At 40.1% G+C, this 22,467-nt stretch overlaps 1 protein-coding gene across 1 annotated transcript; it reads left to right on the forward strand.

The window, feature by feature from the left end:
- vps37ba (VPS37B subunit of ESCRT-I a) lies at positions 1–17,082 on the forward strand. Its single transcript, XM_086170044.1, has 4 exons — positions 1–262; positions 7,258–7,429; positions 12,650–12,732; positions 14,470–17,082. The coding sequence occupies exons 1-4, from the start codon at positions 158–160 to the stop codon at positions 14,944–14,946; spliced, it is 837 nt and encodes a 278-aa protein (XP_086026170.1). The 5' UTR covers positions 1–157; the 3' UTR covers positions 14,947–17,082.
- The last annotated feature ends 5,385 nt before the right edge of the window (positions 17,083–22,467 follow it).

A 22,467-nucleotide genomic window follows, 5' to 3' on the forward strand; every position in this document is an offset into this window, starting at 1 on the left:
TGTTAGCGCTGTGGTTGATAGTAGCCAGTTTTCCGAAAGCACCTGAAGGCAGCACCGGGCCTGTATTCCTTCTACTTCCTGTACAGGGGGAGCTCAGTCAGCTGTCACAAACTGAGGCGAGCGGAGGGGGCACAGGAATAAGCACACAGCCGTTAAAATGTCCACTTTTTCTAACAAGTTTAGCGCTTACACGATGACTCAGCTCAACGAAATCCTGGAGGACGACGACAAGCTCACCAAAATGGTACAAGAGATGGATGAGGTATGTAAAGTCTCGCTTTTATTGCCCGTTGCTAGCTCCGGACTCCTCTTTCGGTAAATGTGTTTTTTCCGCCCGGGTCCTTTGTTGTACCGTCCTCTCAGACGCTCTTGTCTCGTCATAGAATCAATAAAATCTGCTTTCCGGGGTTATTTCTCATAATAGTAACCACTCGGTTGTATCTGAAACGCTTTCAACGCGTAAATAGTCGACGTAGCGTTAACCTTGGCCGGGTAGCGGGGGCACGCATTGTTTCAAGTTTGAAAACACGGAGACGGGGAGTTTGCTCCAGATAACCCGAACACTTCCCCTCTCCGGCTGCCAGCCGTCGAACGGTCGGACGGTTGGACCGCACTTTGGAGGAAGCTCTCTCCGGCCGGCCGAGTCGTTTCGTCGAATATGTGTCCCCGAGTGTTGGCCTGTGGGCGAGGCTTTCAGGGACGGCTCGTCGGGCCGAACTGCGCCCTGGATGCGAATGACTGCGCAGGTACACCGTTCCGCGCAAACCGATACTTAAAAGTAAATCACTTTTGGAAAAAAAAACAAAAGGGGGTGGATGGACATTGTATTCCTCCGCTCGCTTGAGGATTAGGAGCCACTTAACGAGTTACCTTTTAACTACCTAGAAGTTGCTTTAACCCGTACATTAGGTGTCAGTTCCTAAGGGTTTGTTGGATCGTCTTCCTGCAGCACAAGGACAGTCAGCAGTCATCTTGCACCTGCACAACACCGTTGTCATAAAGCTGCCCTGGTCATGATGACCAGATGACAAGTGTTGGTTTATTTTTTCTATTTTTCCATTCAGCCCTGGAAAGGTTTTTCATTACAGACAGAAATGTGGCATATCAAGAGAGGGTGGGGTGGGGGGCACTGACCGATTAGAGGGATTTTCATGCCGGATTTTGTGGTGTTTCTCGTACAACTACAGTGTACGATGTCCTCTTGCTGACACAGTTCCTCCGTGGTGAGAATATTTTCCCACCACATTCAATCTCTCTGTTTTCTGTTGCAAAAGCTCCCCAGGAAACACTTCACCTCCCTCTTTGAAACCACACCACGGCGTGGACCCGATCAGTTACAAACATTAAACACATTGTCAGGACACAGGAATTTTCCTTGTCGGTTGTCATGGGGCTGTGGCTTTGACTCTGGCAGTCTAATTAAAGCTACTTTTGCATCAGAGTTGGCCTGATAATTGTGAAAAAAACAAGTCCCTTGTCCCAGACCAAAGACGCTCGAATCTCCTGCTGCCTGTCAGCGTACTGGATATTCTTCCCTTTTATTGTCAAACTACTATGAGCTATCCTTATATTGTGAGCTCTGGTTTTGATCCACACCCAGAGCGATAGTCTCCTAGGTTTCCACATCCCATAGGTTCAAGAGAGGGAGGGACTTATGTTCTGCAATGACACTGCAGTTGTTGTTTCAAGTTAGTCATGAGATTATGAGAAGCATGGAAGAGGATCAGTCAAGTAAAGACTTGCCTGGGTGGAACTGTCAGGGGAAATGCTCTCTGTGACGCACAGGATGGGAACAAAGGCTGAGGGTGTCATCGGGTATTGGGTGAAATTTGAATGAGCTGAGAAGTACTGGCTGTACAGCTGTACTCCATCAACACAATAAACCTCTCACATTATGAAATGTACCTATAAAACTCTGCGTTTCTTGTGCCTTTTTTGAAATAATGCATATTGCGTTCAAAATAGAACCCGTGTGCAGCTTGTGTTGTCAAGTGAATTTAACAGAATTGAATAGTGTTCTGCACTAAAACCATCAAACTAGTGATTTGGATGTTTTTCAAACTGTGATATCATTGCGGGCTTGTTTTCGGTGTTGCAATTGAGAAATTATTGCAAACAAAGAGTCTGAAGTTGTTTTTATTTCTTTTTTTTGTTGGTGAACTTCCTTCACCACCCTTACTTTGTCATTTTAAGCTCAGTGGTAAATTTCCATCTGGAAATTGTCAACTTTCCTGTAAATATCAGCAAACACAAGCTAAGAAGCAGTGGTGACCAAAGTTTTTTTTTTTTTAAATGCTTAAATAATGACATTTCAAAGGTCCAGTAAATGGGATTTATTTGTGTTGTGTATTAGTAGGGCGGAGGTTGAGGGGGAGAATAATACAGCAATATATCCTTATACTTCCCTTTCATTAATACTGTCGTGAAGATACATACACACACAGCACTTTATTTTTCAATTCAAAACTGCTAGTTTGAAAACAGACCTTCCTGTCCCTGTTAGACATGTTGTTTGTCAAAAGTGCATGAAGTGCAATGTCGTACTTTGTTTCATTCCCAATTATAAAGGTGTGTGATAAGAATTGTCTCGCAAAACATTGATAATGACGGAAGCACTGATTATGGTTGTTCAATTATTCAACAGGTCAGACATTTGTTCAGTTCAGACATTTGAAAATATACTTTAGTATCAATTGGTTATAATACCTTTTTAAGCCTAAAGCATGGCTTATCTAATGAATCACGAGATATTGTCAAATTTGAACCTGTTTGTTATATTTCTATTGCTTACTGCTATCAGAAAATGGTAAAAAAAAAAGCGATGAAGGCAGTCCCTAAGACATGCATTTGCATAAGTACAATCTGATAGGAATGGTTTGGACCTTTTGTTATTTTGGAAACGTCATTTGACTATGAAGAAAAACGAAATTGCCTGCTGTATTTTTAACATCTGCCTTACAAAACCAATTATTGACTCATTAAATTATAAGACGCAACCAAGGCTTTTTCTTGGGATGAAGCTCTGACATGTGAGCCCTGTAGACTATCTGGTGCTGCATTGACCTCACAATTCAGCCTTTTTTTTTATACTTTCGGCAACATGTTTTTATTTAACATTCAGAACCCAAAGTTTTGACATTCACAAGCAGATTTGGAATAATAGAAAATAGGAATCTGACATGTGAAGTTTTTTGCTGCAAATGCAGACTGCTACAGTGGAAAGAATTATCTCTCAAAGTAGTTTAGTATTCAGTTGATTTCACAAACAAAACACATGACATAGGTTCGATCATTTATGTAATTTCTACATTAATGTTTTACAATTATCCATGAAATGCGTATCCATTTATCCCTATGGATAGGAGGTTCATCTCAGAAGCAGGGAAAACGAGTGGATTTAAATTATATTGACATATACCATGGTATGCAGGACAACAAATTAGCTGATGACATCAATTGCTGATTACAAAAACAAATAAACAGTAAACTAGTCTTCCTCCTTCATATCCATAATCAAAGCACAATCATAGGAGAAACATGAACAAATAATTATGGGCAAATCTCACCTGCTTTTAAAATGTAACAGCTGGTACATGAAGCAGCACCAAAGATGGGTCTAAGCAGACTCAAGATCAACCTTGTATATGAGTCTGGTACCTTTTCTACTATCACACAGTGTTCACTATATATGTTTTCAATTGTATAAAGGCCCTTTATACGGGTAATGTAAAGAATGCTGTTTGTTGCAAAAAAGAAGAAATGACAACTTTATAATTTTTGATATTTTCATTTTGGACATAAGTAGTTGTGATAAATATATTAATTTCCATACCGGTCCTTTGTCCAATTCATTAATTTGAAATAAGCTGATTTTGCTACAATTCTAAAATAAAACTAAATGTTCAAACTCTGGGTGGTGGTCTGGCCAGTGTATTCTCATAGTGTTGTGATGTGGTATCATGAGTTTGATGTCAAAGTATTGAAATTATCAACAAATTTTACTACATACGTCCACATAGGTCATTTTAAAGTTGTAGAAAAATGCCACAAGTAGGGTTGCGATGACCTACATTTTGAATTATCTCCAAAATCAGGAAGAAACTTTATCTTTATTTACAATGTGTTTCCACATATCAGTAGTGTAATATGATGTCACAGATCTTCCTTGTAGTTTAAAGGAAACACCTGCCACCGGATGATTGAGTCTGTTGTGAAGAGAAAGACTTAAAGACATCACTGACTGGCATGCACTGAGGTTTTGGTGCATAAAACTGCCTGCAGATGTGCGGCTAGCCAGGACAGCTCGCACTGGTCTGATGTACCAAAACGGAGAACCACAGAATACTAAGGGTTTTTTTGCTGGATGTTGTAGGAACCTACTGTATGCAAAAACCATATACTCTCAACAAGCATAAGTCAAACCACTTCTCCTACAGTGCACCAGCAGTGCTCTTAGATATACTTATAAAATATTTATGTAACTCTTTCAATTACGTGACCAAAGAAACAAAGAAATTACACCTCACTGTTCTCTTGTTTACTAGGTGTTATGGAGACAGTCACCTAATTGCACAGAAGCAGCAATGTTGTTACACCTCAAGCTTTTTAAGACACACAGTTCAGTGCAAAGATTGACATGTGAGAAAAGAGGAGAAACTTCGAAGCATTGTGATGTAAATGTTTGCCATTTGACTTCATTTACAGCAGTCAGAAGTCTTGAGTTTTTTTATGAAAAAAAATGTTTCCTAAGCTTCTTTCAATATTTAAAACAGACCATATTCAATATAAATTGGGCAAAATGTAATAATTTATTACAGGACACATGTCATTATGTCAACAGAATAGTAATTGTACTTAGTTTCTTAGCCTTTATGTATTTTGGCACATTATTGTGATCTTACTTTGTAGCTGTTCTCATAATTGTTGAGTACACCTGAAATCCATCGAGTCAAGTTAACCTATATTTTTTCTGATTACCGGTACCTCTCCTTCATGAAGAGACTTCAGCACTGGTCAGAAGTTTGCACACCATAGTGACATGTTGCAAAAAGCCCTGTTTTAGACATTTACATTCAGACATTACTCAAGGTGAGATGAGGAAATAAGTTTCAGTTTGGGAAAAAGAATACTTTACCAAATTCCAGTTTTATCTACATGCAGTATTTTATAATTTCATCCAAAAATTGGTGAGTGTAAACTTAATCAGGACTGTCTGGCAGTGGCAGTTTGTCCTGAGGCAGAAAAGTTTTTGACAGCATTCTCCTCCAGCTAAGCTTGTTATTTAAGGTCTGCATCTGCAGAGAGAATTATAATGTAGCTAATTGGATCTTGCTAAAGCCAACCTTAGTCATGACAGGATGTGATGGTGTAAAGTGCTGTGATATTACATATTTAGCTCCATCGCCTACATTTTTTTTTTTTTAATTTATTCAGTCCAACCACCAAGACTGAGCCGGTCTCAGTCACTTTCCAGAGCATATTCCACTGTCACCTATGCTCTATATATTTTTAAAATGTTCTAAATGCTCCCGCCCAGACCTACTATATTTGCACACATAATGAGAGCTGTAGGATATATGACATTGGTCACTCTAGAGGCACCATTCTTACTGCACCATGTTTACTCTGCTGTCGGCTCTCCTTATGTTTTCAGATTGAACGTTCCACAAGGGATGTTTGAAGCGCACTCAGACTGGTGGTGATGGCTGGATACAAAGTTCAGCCCAAAAACAAAATTCTGTGGATTGAGTTGGTTTGATGTCACTCGCCACTCTGTATAAACCTCTGGTAGCCTTAATTTTCACGTTTTGTCAGACTTTTATGACACCAAATTAGTGAATTATTCTCCAACATGGCCATGAAGTCTTCATTAAATTTGAATTTTTTTTGTGTGGATTGTCTGATTCAGGCCTGAGTGTATTCTGCTTTTAGAACACCCTGAAAAACACAGCATTTAACATATACAACAATATGACGGAACACACATCATGATGGGCCAGAGAGATGATGAATAGAGGCATTCATGCCCTGCTCCTCTTGAACCCAATAATCCCTCTGGACCTCCTTGCTCCACTTGCTTGCCCTGTGATGTTAGCTCCTGCTGGCCTATAGACATTGGCGTTACTTGCTTCTGCTTAATCCATGTCAACATCAAACCTTCTTTTCTTTACCCAATTTATGTACCGTATGCAAATCTTGGTTTAGCTATAGCTAAGACAAGACTTGACAAAAAGCTTTGCATCTATGAAAATAATCTAGAGGCAGCATCCAGGATGTTTCATGTTGAAGGCACTGTAAGTGTCCCATTATGCAAAAATAATCTATACAACACTGGAGATGTCTGTCTCTGACATCTGGTTTTAGTCTTGGCTTACTGAGTGGGCTTAAAGTCAGTTGATTTTATGGTCCTTCCCTTCTCTTTAAACATGACCCAAGTTTTTGAAGGTATGACAGCTTAATGGATCTTCAGCAACAAAATAATTTTGGGCCAAATGACAAATATCGTACGTGGGGTTAAAATGCTTGAAATGACAAAAAAATAATGCTTTGTGTGCAGATGCAACACAACATTAGAGACATTAAAGAATCCCTGTCAAAGGCTCCAAGATCTACTGTTGGTGATCTATATCTTATTTGGTGTTTCTTAATATCATATTACGTCTCAACAGCTGGGCTTGTGAAACGTAATGGGCCTTTTGATTTTCCTGCAGATTATCGGGGGACATTTCTTCCCTATGCCATTAAATTTTTTTTTTTTTTTTTTTGCTTTGTTTTTATTTTCTGCCAGTTTATTTCAGGCAAGGTGATTCATCTGTACTCTTGGGTCACCAAAACAGAAAGCAAAAAGCCCATATTCAGCTGATTGTGTAAGTCTGTTGCCCCTGAACACCAAACGGTTATTGGGCCACCCCTCACCCTCACACTCAAAGAATGAGCCACTGCAGGCGGGCATAGACGTCCCCCTGAGCATAGACTAAGCTTTTTTTGTCTCGTAAGAAGATACACTGTACTCTATGCTCTATGGGTCATATTCATAAATGGTAATACATGGAATGAAATAAAATTCATGTAGTTTGCATTGAAAAACAATTTTATTCTGGAATGTTTTGTTAATGCCGCCCATATTTTTCCAAGTTGTGGTTACAGGATACCGTGTTCAATTGACCCAGCTGGAACCACGCGGTGCATGCTTTGAAAACACCAATGTCACAAGATCCTACACAGTGGAAGAACTGAAACCATGTATGTTTGTTACAGATGCAGGGTGTCCAGCAAAGCAAGGAGATGACATTAGCCAACAACAGAACCCTGGCAGAAGAAAACCTTGCCCTACAACCCAGACTGGAGCTCAAGAAAGAGGAGCTTACCAAGAGATACGGCTGTCTTCAAGAGAGCTTTGAGGCCTATCAGCTTCGCAAGTCTACTTTAGGTACTGTCTAGTCAATGATCAGTTAATTTCAGTGTCTTGCAACTGTAATGTTTCGCAGGCCATTTAAAGTTTTTTCTATGATGGAATTGAGAATAATATACCATATTAAATAGGTATTTTTTCATAATGAATAAATACATTCCCATTCCAATCCAAAATTCAGATAATTTTTTGATCATTTTCATATCATTTAATTTCTCTCTCGATATATATTTTTTGCTTTGAAGGGGGCATTTTAGATAACTTTTGGATTGCAATTTGCAAATTTAGTCAAGGCACTGTTGCCTGACTTTTTATTTATTCTTTTTAAACAGCTATATTGTGACTAGCTTCGCAATAAGAATATTTGAACCGTCCAATGAAATTACAAAACCACATTTAATGACTGCGAGTACATACTGGAATTAAAGGACTGATTGCACTGCTCCAATTCTATCTAATTAAAAAAAAAACTACTTGTTATCAGCTCTTACGAGAAAAGCCAGAGATATGAGATCATGTTTTGTCTCTGTATGATTACATGCTGAAGAGACCAGTTTCTCCAGTTCCCAGCCTGTGAAACAACGTTACCAGAAGTCCTGTTGACATGTTGCTGCAGGCATCACTCCAGTGGATCCCTGTTTTGGGTTAAACAAGTTCCATATCTGACACAGATCTGTGACAGGACCTATTGAAATAGAAAAGGCTGTAATCTCCCAAACACACCTTGTACAGGACTTACACTATTTGAAGAAAACGGAGTGACGATCCTTGTAAATGTGTTGACGCAGTGGTTGCTAAGCAGCCCTCTCAAAATAGCAACCTTGCTGTTCAGCACTGTGTGCGCTGACAGAAGTTTGATTTTTGCCTGCTTCCCAGCAAGCTTTCTGTCTCTATGTGTACAATAAACACAAAGGCTATCTTTGTACACTATATATTTTGTTTTCAGGGTAGCATCTAGACAGAAATACTGTTTTTGTGAGAGGAAGATGTTTGCACCTCACATGTGTTGCATAGAATGCATGGTTCTGCCTTAGTGGACAGCATCTCTAATACAACACTGATGCAGCTTCCTTGTGTTGTGTTGTTCACAAGAAATGGCTTTTTTCAAATGTAGGTTACCCAGTGTCCCCCCGCCTTCTACGCACTCTGCGTCCTAGTTGTGGATTTGCTGTTGAGCAGCTGGGGCAGGACAGTGAAGCTCAGTGCTGAGTATAATGCAGCCATTTGACCTAGATGAAGGATTCAATGTACAACATTTTACTGTGTATATGTGACTACGTATACACCACCACCCTGATATTCCCTACCCCTCCTTGCTCCAGGAAATTTGTGGCCTTCACAGTCCATTACCCTTACTGTCCAAAGCAGGACTTCCTCCTTCACAGCCACCACAGTCTGCTGCTTATGATGACGCCAAACCATAGTGGACCATTGTGCTGCCAAGCAGGCTGGTATAAAACAGGAACAGTGACAGGGAGTGGTGCATGAGGAGAATTTGGGTGGGTGGGAGTATGGGGAATGGTGGTAGCTCAGGCCAAAACCCTTCCTTATATTTACAGTAGTGGTCAATATACTATATGACCGTCTCACTAGTGTGATTTTCTTCGAAGCACAGCTGTATGGAGGAGGGCTGCTCAGAGACATTGTGACCTGTTCTGTTGAAGACAGAATGAAGAACAGAATGAACAGAATGAAGACAGAAAAAAGTTTATTCTAAATTCCTTTGTGTCAGGGACCTCGTTTGAAGTTTTTTTCTCTAATTAATGTGGCTTTTGGATCTCGTGGCAGCAGATCAAAAGTAAAATGAAATTGCCTGTAAATCTTGAAGATCAACCAAAATGTTAGCATCTTTAAAGCCAAATACTACAAAGTCTTTTTTCCATAGCCAACAACTGCTAACATTTCTTAACCGGTTGTATAATGTCTTTTTAGCTGCTCCCCTCACATGATAACTTTTGACATTTTGAGCTCCTGATACTGAGGGAAACTCTGTTTGACAAAGAAGGCATGCCAAACTGTGTTCTCGTTTTGCTTTTTTTTTTTTATCTTATCTGACCATTACTGACATCTCCATCTCCACTTTCAACTTTTCTGAGATGTTCTCTTTGTTTAAAGGGTTATGTGATTTTTTTTTTTAATTTTTTTTTTAAATGAGGGGCAGTTTCCATCTCCTGAATGATGATTACAGAATTCCTCAGTCGTCTGAGTCTTTCTTAAAAAGGTGCTAAATGTACATACTGTATCTTTGCAATATGTTGGCAAAGTGAACAGTGGACTTTTGTTGTCACTGGGACTTGAACATTGGTTTATTGCCTTATTAAGAATACTGGCCACATTGCAGCTTAATTGTGGCAATCAGTAGATTGATTACACTGATCAATTTGGCAGTTGCACTGCATGACGTGGAAATAGAGGAGATGATTGCTTAGCCAGTTCGAAGGTCAGTCTCTGACCCAGAGCTTCCTTTTTTCTTTTATTTTTGTATTTTTGCCTTTCAAGCACTTGAGATCATTTAATATTTTTGTCCCTTTCGTAACCAGGGAACATTTTACATCATAAAAGAAACTCCGAGTTGAGATACTAGTTGAGATCAAACCAAAACGATTACTTAATTAGAATTGTATTATGTTGGTAGTTGTTTATAATCTACCCAGATATCCTTCCAAACCGCAGGTCGTCACTGTATTCATATAATTGTTAAAATGTTCTGTAACAGTCATCACTGAAAGGAAGGCGAGGACCTCAATCCACAGTGAAAAGTTGCGAAAGCTTAGGCTGTCAGAATGTTTTATCACAATCAAGCTTGAGGATCAGTTTTTTTTTTTTTTTTTTGTCAGAGTATTGTCAAAATAAGAAACCAAAAAAAACGGGGGGGCAGTAATATCCGCCTGACCTCTTCGGCTGTTGCCACAGTGAATCATCTTGGAATCAGAAAAACTTTGTTTGATTCTGAGATGATTCAAATCTGCATTCACTCAACCACATTTACTTCATCCTCTTCATGCACATCTACTAGATTCATTACCTCTTTCACTACATCCATAAATCTCCTATTTGGCCATCTAGGCCTGTTGTCTGGGATCTTACCTGTAGCTCTAAACATATTCTGACCATCTTAGTCAGGCCTCCCTGACTAGATCTCTGACTGACTTATTCTCAAAGAGCATCTCAACATTTTCACCTCTGACTGCAGAAATATTCTTGAGTGTGTTAAATTGTTTTTTAGTTGAAGCATGTGTTTGAGTATTTGTGTATAATCTGATCAAAATATGAAAATGTGTTGGATATGTTTTTGTTTCACTTTCTAATCTTTCAAGTATTTGTATTACATTCAGGATATTGAATACATATTTTCTGGTTCTAAGCAAGTTTCTCCAAACTACTAACTTGCAGCTCCTAATAATTTGATGTATAATACAAATCATACGCACATGTTTATTCAGAGGCCATGAGCTAAAAGCACTAGAATTGCAGCAGATCTGCCAACTCTCCAGAAAGTGTTTTTGCTGTTTTATTTCTTTCCCTATTTGACTCCCGATGTCATCTCATTCCAAATAATCACTGCGATGATGTAATGGCTCACAGGATCAAACATCCATCTGAGGTCAGCAAGTGATATGCGAATGTTACGCGACTCCATCTTGTCATTGTCAACCTCTCAAAACAATTCAGTTCCCGAGTCTTTATTTACAGAAAAAAAACATACGTGCCAACAGCTGTTTGTTAATGCAACTGGATGTTGCCACCAATCACCGATTTCCTGTGTCCATCATCTATAGACAATGATGTAATTTTGGCGGACGCCACTTCGAATATATTTTTCTTTCATCCATACAAGCAACACATTTTAGATCAAGTGTCATTTGCTCCACAAATTTGGGCAGCTCTTTCTGTAGAAACGCACAAAAACACACATTCATTTGAACGCATGAATGTTTCAAAATCTTTGTTCACTTTGTGGCTAAGCAAAGAAAGGAGCCTTGAATTTGAATAGACTTTCAGGTAATACTAGATTGTCTGCTGTAATTCAAGAGGTACTATATTGTTTCCGGGCTCAGCAGTTTCAGATAAGTCTTGTGCTGTAATGGAGAATGCTTAACTGGTGATTTATCATTGACTTTATTGTCGAGTGCTTCCTTGTTCGTGCAAGCTCAATCCCATCCACAATATTCAGTCCTGCCTAGGAACACAAACAAAACAAACCTCTTTCTCAGAGACGTCAAGTCATTCACAGTTGACTCAGCAGGGTTTTGCAAGTTAAGGGAAACATTTGTTTTGACATCCCAGTCACAGGGCTGCAAGTGGCACATGTCACATGTTGCCATTGGTCCGACAAAATCTATGTAACATAAAACGCTAAATGCAATTCATCCTGTGAGAAGCTACTCAGGAGGTATTGTTTGACTGTGTGGCAGCCAAGAGCAGAGGCAGCACTTCAACTCAGGCGTGCTTCAAATCTGTTAGTGAGGGTCTCACTCTAAACCCCCTTCGGGTCACTTCATACATCGATCGATCGACCAATTGCTATTTTCATAGTCAGAGAAAATGTTCTAAATGTCTCTGAAGTAGTCCTTAAAGTAAATATTAACTATGGATATGGGTTTTGGGGAAGGAATAACTAAGAAATGTAGTTCCCAAGTTCTGTGTGAGCCTAATTTAGTTTGAGGCACCTGACAAGCCTGACCCTTGGCGCCACCAAGTACATACAAATATAACTGTTATTAAATTTAGATTTCTTGAAACTTTGAAGAATGTGAAATGTGAAATTTTCTAAAACACGTGCATCTCTGAACTATCTTTGTCTACATCCAATGCATTTAATACAAGGTCCACCAGACACTTTTTGCTTTGATTTGTAATTAGGATCATTTAGTCCAGAATCAATCTGTGTTGCTGAAAGCAACGTGTAGATGTTATGGCTAAAACTTGTGACTCGAGTGTGGTAAATACTGTGTAAAAGAGGTAATGAGCTGGTTCGTATTCTATCATACTTTCCAAGCCTGGAGGAGAGACAAAGCTGTCATTGTTGCAGAATATGTATAAGTATGTAATGATAAAAACTATAGGGTGAAACTACTGTTTAAGATTTTAAAAGTGCTGAGAAAAAAAAAAGTCAGATTTCTGAATGCAGCTCTCTTTGTGTGTCACCAATCCTGTCAGGCAGAGTTAGGTCTGAAAAAAACTCTCCTCAGATTAAGCCCAGCAGGGCAGTAATTCTTGTGTTTTGTTATTTTCTAGACCACAAGTCAGGTAACACCTCCCTGGACATACTGCTGGCTCTCCTGCAAGCGGAAGGGGCCAAAATAGAAGAGGAAACCGAGGTGAGTTTTATGCAGCTTTCAACATGGATGATTCATGTGTTCACCTTATGACCAGACAGAAACTCTTCTATCTGCCCATTACCTTGATGACCAACTGAGACATTCTTCAGCTCAACTGTATACCAAGCAAAACACTGTATTCCTAATGATTTTGTCAAAAAGCTATTTCTTTTGGGTTTATTAGGGGTTTTGTTTCAATGGGAATGACTCTTGATTCAAGTACTTGTAAAGCAAGAGCAAAGAACTGTTTTTCCTGGTAAAATTATGAAAAAATAGTCCTGTGATCTGATGCAGGTCATGTTTCTCCATGAACATAAAACTGGTCTTTCTGTGTGGTTGAGTCAGATTCCACCAGCATTCAAGTTCATCTTTATCTTGATGCTTTCAACCTGCTTTCATTATTGAAAGGGACACTATTTGATAAATGACCTTCAGTGTTTGTTGTAGTTCTCTTTGCTTCCTTTTTTATAAAGGGAAGGACTAGAATGATGGATAAAGAGGGAACTACTAAACTTCCATCCTCAGCTGGATTTGCTCTTTAACTTGGGGCATGTTAGTTTTGGGTCTGATTTAAGAACAATATACAGCCCATGTCCACATGGTGCTTTGTGTGAATTTCCCTGGTCGAACTAAGGATTGGTGAATGTGGACATATTGATAAAAGATGTAGCTGCTGTCCTCACTCAGAGCCTGGACACTCTGAGAGTTTCAGGTTGAAAAATAACCGAACTTTTCAGCATCAACTCTTGCAAGATTACCATTATAATTATTCTCTTAAAGTTTCAAACTCTGTAGGGTACTGGTGTTCGACGTCCTAATTGAAGGTCCTGTGTAGATTTAGACAATTTTATTGGGCCTGGGTTTTTCTTTCCTGGCACTTTTAATACATATTTTAAATTTGAGATGTTTAGCTCCTACAAACTCATTTCAATCTTCTGCACTGCGTGTCGTGTACAAGGAGGCTTCAAACCACATTCAGACTTCAAGTTCTTGTGGTAAGCATAGATAGATAGGATGTTAGGTAAGCGACATCCTGTATATAATGATGAGATAACTTGATTCTGAAGACTTTTTAGATCAAAGGTTGATTTGCTTTTTTAATAAATCCCCTTTTAAGATTAATAGGTTTTTCAGTCATCAAAACTGAACATGTAAGAAATGTGTTTGATTTGGAAATGCCTTTAAAAACAAAATCTATTTTATAAAGTAAAACTCTCCGGACACAACTGACTGTTTCTGCACTGCATTTTGATTAGAGTGATAACAAATACAACAAATCGAAATTGAAATTGATCCCACTATTAAGACTTGTATTGTTTGCTGTCCTGAATTGAAAGCAAAAAAAGACGATTTGACCTCACCCTTATTTTGCTACTAATCAAAAATTGATTAAAACTTTTAAGGAATTATTTTTTCAATGAATTAGTTACATTGGTCTTCCAAACACCAAAAATAATTAGATAAATTCCTCAAAATTAACTTAAGTAGTATTTATTTTGAAAGGAAAATTAATGATGGGATGAATATAGACCACTAAGAAACCTATACATGTCGGTAACACTAAAGGGTTGTCTGTAAAAAAAATTCCAGAGATTTTTAGAAAGAAACCTGAAATGTTATGTAGATGAGTGATCAGCGAGGTCTCCCCATCATTCTCCATGGACTATTTTATCTTTCTGACCGATGGCAGGTTTACCTCTCTGTGCCGCTCTCTGAAACTTTGCCTCTACTCAACAGAACATGGCGGATTCTTTCCTGGATGGTGACATGACCCTGGATGCCTTCATCGACGCTTACCAGAGCCAGAGGAAGTTGGCCCACCTGAGAAGAGTGAAGATCGAGAAGCTGCAGGAGATGGTGCTGAAGGGCCCGCAGCTTCCCCAGGCATCTATCCCCCCATCACGATCTCAGGATGTGTCAGCATCTTCCCTTCTCAGTGAGGCGGGCAGCAACTTGTCCCCCGTACCTCAACCCCGGAGAAAACCCCCACCTCCTCCATCCCAGCCAGCCCCCATTCTAAATCAAGTTCCCACCTCTGCCCCCCAGCCCTCTCTCTTCTTCACAGCGTCGCCGTACCCACCTGTACCTCCAAGAACGGGCCAACCGTTCCCCAGCGTCCCTTCCAGCTACCCCTTCCTCTCTCAGTACCCCCCTGCTTTACCGCAGAGGCCCTCACCTCGAATGGCCCCGCAGCCCGGCTTCATCATGCAGTAAACCACACCATCACCGCTCAGAGGTGACAGCGTCAATCCTAAACCTCCTCTGAGAACAATTTTCTATTGTGTCAGCCTTCATTGGACTATGACCAATCACCATAGAAGAGGTAAGAGGCGCGCTGGCTGCTCTGCTCACGTTCAGCTGAAACGGATCTCGGATAATCTGCGGATCACTTTTAGCGCCCATCTACACTCCGTAACTGCCGCAACAACGCCAAACAAAAAAAAAAAAAAAACAGCAAAACAAACACGGGAAGCTTAGCCCGGGCTCATGTTCGTCGTGAGAGTGGCTGAACCAAGCTCCATCCTGCGGGTCTCTGAGCTTGCCATGTATCAGCACTTTCTGCCTCTAGATGGCGCCCTCAGCTCTGCATGCCCTTCAGTCTGATGTCCCTCAGTCCCCCCAAGGCATGTTCCTCTCAACCTGCTACTTCTAAGGAACATTTGAGCTAAAAAAAAAGGGCTTAATTAAGATTTTACCTGTCCATCTGCAGTGAATAGATTCTATTAGTAATGAATATGCAAACAAAGAGACGCCAATTACTGTGCAGTTTGGATGAAAATACAATTTCCCAAAACAGATTCAGGCAAAACTGCATCTATGCTGTGATATTTTTTTATTTTTTTTTTAATTAATGAAAAAATTCACAAGGTACATAGGGATATTTTAATTTCATCATGTTTTCATTTAAAAAGGTAAATCATAGTTGTGTAGCCAAAATAGATTAACATCTAATGGAGAGCAACATGTTTCTCAAGAGGGTTTAAATCTGCCTAGCAGAAGATGGCGGACTGTGGTCCATCTCAGGGCAGACGTCAAAAGGGAGCTGAAGGAGAGAACTAGCATTGAACTGTTGTAACGAAGGATGTGGCCTTCAGAGGTGTGTCTGAAATGAAGAATTTGTATGTTGCCATACACTTGTGTGTGCGCGTGTGTGTGTGTGTGTGCGTGTGTGTGCTTTCCCCTAACACTCCTATATGTCTTTAATAATATTTTGTCAGGACTGGAAATAATGCCAATGGTTATATGGAATAGGATAGGTTCTGGTCAGTTTTTTTCTGTCACACTGAGCACCAAAGGCTTTAAACACCACTTTGTGTTGGACAGTTGTTTTACTCCTTTATCTTGCTTCATTTTTTTTTTTTTTTTTTTTTTTTTTTTGTAATGCGATTGAAACCCTTTAGAAGCTAATCTGCCGTCATTCCCAACATATCTGTATCTGATATTGAGCCAAAACACTTTTTTATCGAAATGCAAACAAGATTTCTTTTCTTTTTTCTGGATCTTTGGACAGGATCTTCCAGTCTGGCTTTTTCTAGTCTGAAATCCTGTTTTTGTTTTCTTCCCCCCTTCCTTCTGACTGCTGTCGCTGTGCACTGTTGAAGAGCCACGAGTGCCTACACTTGAAGTGACATAGATCACGTCCTGCTGACTGCTTCTTATTCCTTCCACTCGGGAGAGGTTAAAACCCACCCTGGATACTGTCAGGGGGAAAAAAAAAACAGTCTGATTTTTTTTTTTTTTTTTAATTTTTGTCTTTTCTTTTTTTGTCCTTTTGCTACTGAGTTTTTTTAGCCCCTCCAGGAGGCAGAAGAAGTCAGCATGTGTCCGGCTTTGCTCTGTCACAGGAAGCAGACGGCCCGACTGGAGTGTGATCGAAGGTGCGAAGCATCCTCGGGCTGGCTGTCCACTGGTGCTTGTGATTCTCTTCCATTCTTCTCGCTTTGTATCAGGGTATGCCTGGGTAATTTCCAAGGTTTTTTGCATGTGGCTATGTTTCTTAATATCGCATAAGTAACGGGGCTCTGATATGTCGTCATATCTCTGGTTTGAAGAGATAGAAGAAATAGAAGCTGAACTGTTGACATCTTGATGAACCAGCATTTCTAACAACTGACAAATGATAATATTTGTGTGTATTGCCTTTGTGTTCAGTCTGATGAATCCTTTTTTTTTTTTTTTTTTTTTTTAGCTGTTGAGCTGCTTTTTTTTTTATATTGATTCCTGTATCCATGGTTTTATGTGGTTGTCGGTGATATTTTCTGTGTAATATTGTAGGTGTAATGAATGTTCAAGTGGATTTTTCTGTTTTGTTTTTTTTTCCAGTACAATAAATCTCATTTTTGTATCTTGTCTTGTGTGTTTGATCAGTATTTTTCATTTACAAGAAACTTGAGACTGAGATCAAATGCAAGTCATTAGACTATTTGACATAATAGCAAACCAGTAGTCAATACTGCACTGAATACTGTGTCATTCCCAATCCTTACATAGCTTTTCATTTCGTACAACAGTCTTGTCTATTGATTATAAAATTTCACTCCAATTACATGAAGAGGGTGAACGGACACCCTGATTTCAGTTTAGTTTTGTTGATTGATGGGGTACCCCTCCCCTCCCCCCCGTCCCCTCTGGCTAATTTCCACAGCAACCTAAAATAGCTTATTGTTTCTCAATTTCTTGTTAACAAATGTGCTTTAAGACCTTAAGCTGAAGAGTTTCTTTCAAAATTGAGTGTGACAGCCGCAAAGTGTCTATGGTAAAGCTGAGACACCAGCCACCTGGTGTGTATCTTTGAAATCGCAAGAGTCTCCACCTGAATTACTGTAAAATATAATTCCTTGACTGGACAACTTAAGGTGCTTAGATTTAAAGGTGTGGGGTTGATGGAGCCGAAGCCCAGCTGTCATTGGGTGAGAGGTGGAGTTTAACCCATTTAACCCACCCGTAAGTCAGAGCCAAATATTGGCTTTCAGCCAATCCCCCCCCTTTGGACAATATTGTTTTCAATTAACCTGCTACCTACGGTTTTCTCTGGCCAACCAGAGAATCCACTCAGGAATGATACAAACTAGGTAAACAAGTGTAAAGAACCTTCTTGCTATTAGGTGGGAGTGCTGACTACTGCATCACAATGCTGCTGAAAAAGCATTTTCTTTTTTTAAATAATCAAAACAACTTTGTGACGTGTCAAAGTCAATGATAAGGGATTTTTTTGGTTAATCTTAAATTATTTTCTTTTTTTATAGAATCAAGAGGGACCACCAAACTTTGAAGAATCTCTGTCTGCCTGAATTTCAAAGGGAGGGAAGCTCAAAAGAAGAAGCACATGTTCACCTAGTGTGGAAAGAACCAAAAAGTGGAAGCTGAAGTGACATCAGGCGAGGAGACTATAGCTTGGTAGTTATGAAGTCAAATAATGGAGCATCTGTGTTGCTGTGTGTGTGAATGTAAAGAGTGGTGATGTCATACAGGTAAAGTACACACATGCAGATACATAAACTCTGAATGGGGGGCTGTGATTTCATTTATCATGAAATTGCATTAATCCATTTATGCTATATTCATCCAATCTGTTTTTGTTTACGATAAAATAGTCCAATTTGCAGAAACCTTTTTTAAATGAGCCATGGCAGTAGTTAAAGCAGATGTGATAATTGCTTGATAATTCTAAGTTAACCAGTTATCGTTCTATTATGCTAACCATTATGCTCAAGGTATAATAATGTTTATGTGATGGGTAAGTGCAGAATGCCAACTGGTCATAAACACTCACAGAAGAACTAATGAATACATCACAGCATATCTGAACCAAATAACTATTAGATTGGGATTAATCAAAGGAAAATGGAAATAACATGAAAATGATTAAAAACCTGTTTTTGTGTATATATATATATATATATATCAGTTATTTTAAAGATAAACATTCCAAATGGGAAGGAAAATATGATGTTACTTATCAAAGTATTAAACAGGTAGCACCCACTCCAGTCTCCTCAGTATAATGTGATTACGTCACAGTTATTACATTTACATCACACACTCAACACACACATGCGCACATGTGTTCACATACAAACACACTTTTAGAGAAGGGAAGAGTGGTAAAACATGTTAGAGAAAAACAGAGCTTTGTTACACTTTGTTGGTTTTGCTTGCCAGAGGGCAATTTTTTGAGCCTTCATAAACGTGGTGTGATCGTTTTTTGTAATATGGGATGGAAGCTCCTGGGGTCAAATCAAACGCGTGGGATGAGGAACTTGAGGGGCTTAGTTAGGCAGCTCCACACAGCCGACATACATCTTTGAAAATGACATTTCTTTTGCCTCTTTGGTCTTGTATGAATTTGTAAGTACTTGATAACGGCATCATCGAAAGAGGAATCCAATTCCACCGCAGCTTGCACAATTTCTTTTGCAGTCTTGAAGTCCTTCAAGAGGTCCTTGATAACACCTAGAACTACTTTCTTGAAACTATATAGAGTTTGCAAGGCCTCTAGATTGCGGCTGCTGATCTTTTCCACCCCTTTGCATGACAGCCGTTCTATGACCGGCGTGAGGACAGTGGTCTGCAGCACTTTTTGATAGTTTTGTGGGAGGCGTTCGACAAGCATTAACATCAGACTATGGATTAGACTGTAGACCATTTCTTTGTTAGAGTTTGTTGACAACCCTGTCAGCCTGCTGCCGGTTTCGCTGGGCTGCGTCATTGATGGCTCAGTCGACCCCGGCATCACTTTGGTCAAACTCATTTTGGAGTGTAGTGGTTTGAGGTGGATTTGTAAATAATTTACAACAGCCTCATCGAAATTGGAATCTGATGCCATAGCGGCCTCGACTAAATCTTTTGCAGTGTTAAAGTGCTGCAAAAGGTCCTTATTAACAGCCTTGATTACTTCTTTTAACCTGGGGAGAGACTGCACCGCATCAAGATGGTGGGGGGTGATCTCGATCAGCCCTTTGCATGATAGTCGGTCCACAATTGGCTCAAGGTCATCTGTTTGCAGCGCCTCCTTGAATGTCTGTGGGAGGCGCTCTACCAGCTCCATCATCAGACTTTGAATGAGACTGTTGATCAACATCTGTCTTCTCGATTCTGCTGACTGATCAGAGGAACATGTATCAGCATATGCACTACCAAAATGCAATTCCTCTTGGCCTGCGTCATCGGGTGTTAATGTCTGGATTGAAGCAAATAAACCCGCACATGTGCTACTAGTTTTACTGGATCCTATGACTGATGGCTGTGTCTTTATGGTGTCCAATGGGTTTTCATTATTCTCTGAATCAGCTTCACCAACATCTTTCAAATGATGCACGTGTAATGAGACCATCACCTGCTGCATGAAATTTGCCACTTCGTCCTCCAACATAACAAAAAGAATTTCAGGAGTCACATGTACCTTCCCCTGCCCAATGGTGACCGGATCTGACCATCTTCTTTTCAACGGGACAGAGGGCATAGGGCTTCTCCGTCCAGCCAAATGGCTATACATTTTGCAAGCAAGTTTCCTCGAGAACCTCATGAGCTCAGGACTCACGTCCGTTTTTTGCTCGTATGGTTTCCACTGCGGGCTGTGCTTCCTCAGCCAGTCCACCACATCCTCCAACATGGTGTCCAGGTCTCTGCAACGGGTCATCAGGTTGGTCCAAGTGTCCGATGTGGATACGGGTCTGGGTGACTCTGGGACAGAGCCTGGCAGGGAGTATTCTGTTGCGTCCGCTATCACCCTCTTTTGTGTAGACTGAGCGCTGCCGGGCGAGTGCTGCACAAACACCAGGAAGGCAGCGTCCTTCTTAAGGAAAATTCGAGTCACTTTTTTCTTAAAGTTTTTAAAATGAGCTTTGATGATGTCACTGTTGCTGTTTTTAATTCGTTGAGCCGAGCCACGTCGCTCAGCATCATCAGTCACCAGACCGTTACTCATTTGAGACAGATTTCCAAGCAAATGCGTTTTCAGCATTTTGGACACCAGATCCCCCATCTCACTGAGTCCAGCCATGCTGGAAATGGTGCTGGGGATGTAAAAGGTCTGCTTGAAGGTTGGATCAGTGCTGCTGAGAACCTTAGTTAAAACTGAATTCACCTTCAGGGAAACCTCTTTCTCCACCAGTGATGTCAGTTGATCTGCACTCTCACAGGTTCGCAGAGGGACGTTTAGCGCATCAGCAAAGGTCTCGGCAATGGCGTTTTCCAAGTTTGGCGTATAAACCATGTCGGTCGTCCTTGTTGGTTGAGCATTACTGATGTTCTTCAGAAGTATGGGCACCACGATCTTCACTGCATTGGCACCGAGAGTCTGAACAATTTCACAACACATGTCTGCAATTGTTGCATTAGTGATTGCGTCCAACTCTCCAAGAGTCAGCATTCTCCACTGGGCACGAGAGAGCCTCCTGAAATATTTCTCCACCATTGTGAGGAGAGCCTCCCTGGAGATCAGGTTGTCGTCCATCTCAGGTCGTATTTTGCTATGGAGTCAAGGATGTGATGTTGTGAGCTTCGCTTGTTCACGGTTCGTGTGTTCAGTTCGAAATGTAGATCCGCTGTAAAGTTTCTCGATCGGCTGGCCAATTTATCAAAGTAAATCTATGTAATCTTGTGTTCGCTGTGTAGTCAGCAACATAGTTGTAATACCACTCTGGCATCCCTTTTACATGTTTCTGTCATGACCTAACGCCACAGTTCCAACCTACTGTGTAGCGTCACACAGTGTACATGTTAGATCACAGAACATGGCGTTTAGGGTCACTGTCAAGTTGTGTGACGTCATTTGTTTTACTCTGAGAGAGACTGTGAATGTCATCATACATTATATTATTTTGCCTTGTACCCGAAAATTAGCCCCTCCCTTCAGTTTTCATGACTTCAATGATATGTCTTGTGAATTTCTACAAAGTGATTTCTCTAGCAAGTCCACTCTGCTATAGTAAAGATGGATACAAGCGAGGGTGCAGGTTGTTGGATAACTGATAGTTAGTGATCATAAAGTGATGTTACATGAAAGCTTCTGCACTGTTTTCTGTGAGTTCTTCACAGAATTCAAAGGTTGAAATAAAGTTCAAATTGCCCCTTTGAACTGACATTGTAGTGGCCAACACATTTAAAACACACATGCACGGTCATTAAATCATAAATGTGCACAGCTGGCTGCCTTCAGAGGGTTAGCTCCTCATCTGCAATCGTTTTATCTGTTGTGTATTTGTGAACAATGCCTACTTTAATACTTAGCAGCGCAAATATGTTATTGAAAAAAAACTGAAAATAAAAATTGGTTTGAGTAAGACAAACAGGGCATATTTAATTCCATTGATCATTGATTCCTGCATTTTTCCGGAGGATGAAATTTATTTTTCTGAGGATTTTGCCTTTTTTTTTTTTAATCATAGCATTGCTATCAGACATAGTTTGTTACTCTTGATTCATTTTGTGTGCGTTTGCAGCGAGCAGGTAGCAGCTCACATGCTGTCTTTATCTGGGGGTTTTGTCGGCAGCTTAAATCAACATTATAGGACATTTTGTTCAGATAATTATTTGAATGGGATTACTGTGCAGCCCCGTCTCATGACATTCACGGAGATTATAGGTAAATGAATCTGTTCAATTGTAAATAGTGATATAAATGTTCATGTCAACGTGTCCTTGAGCAGCGCACCGACCCCAGATTATCCAGTCCTGCATCATCACTGCATGACTGATTTCTCAGATGTACTTCCTTTGGATACAAAGTTGCAT

This window comes from Fistularia commersonii, chromosome 22 (assembly GCF_037954325.1).
Source record: "Fistularia commersonii isolate RoL2024-O1a breed Wild chromosome 22, RoL_Fcom_v1.0, whole genome shotgun sequence".
In the NCBI taxonomy this organism is placed as follows: domain Eukaryota; kingdom Metazoa; phylum Chordata; class Actinopteri; order Syngnathiformes; family Fistulariidae; genus Fistularia; species Fistularia commersonii.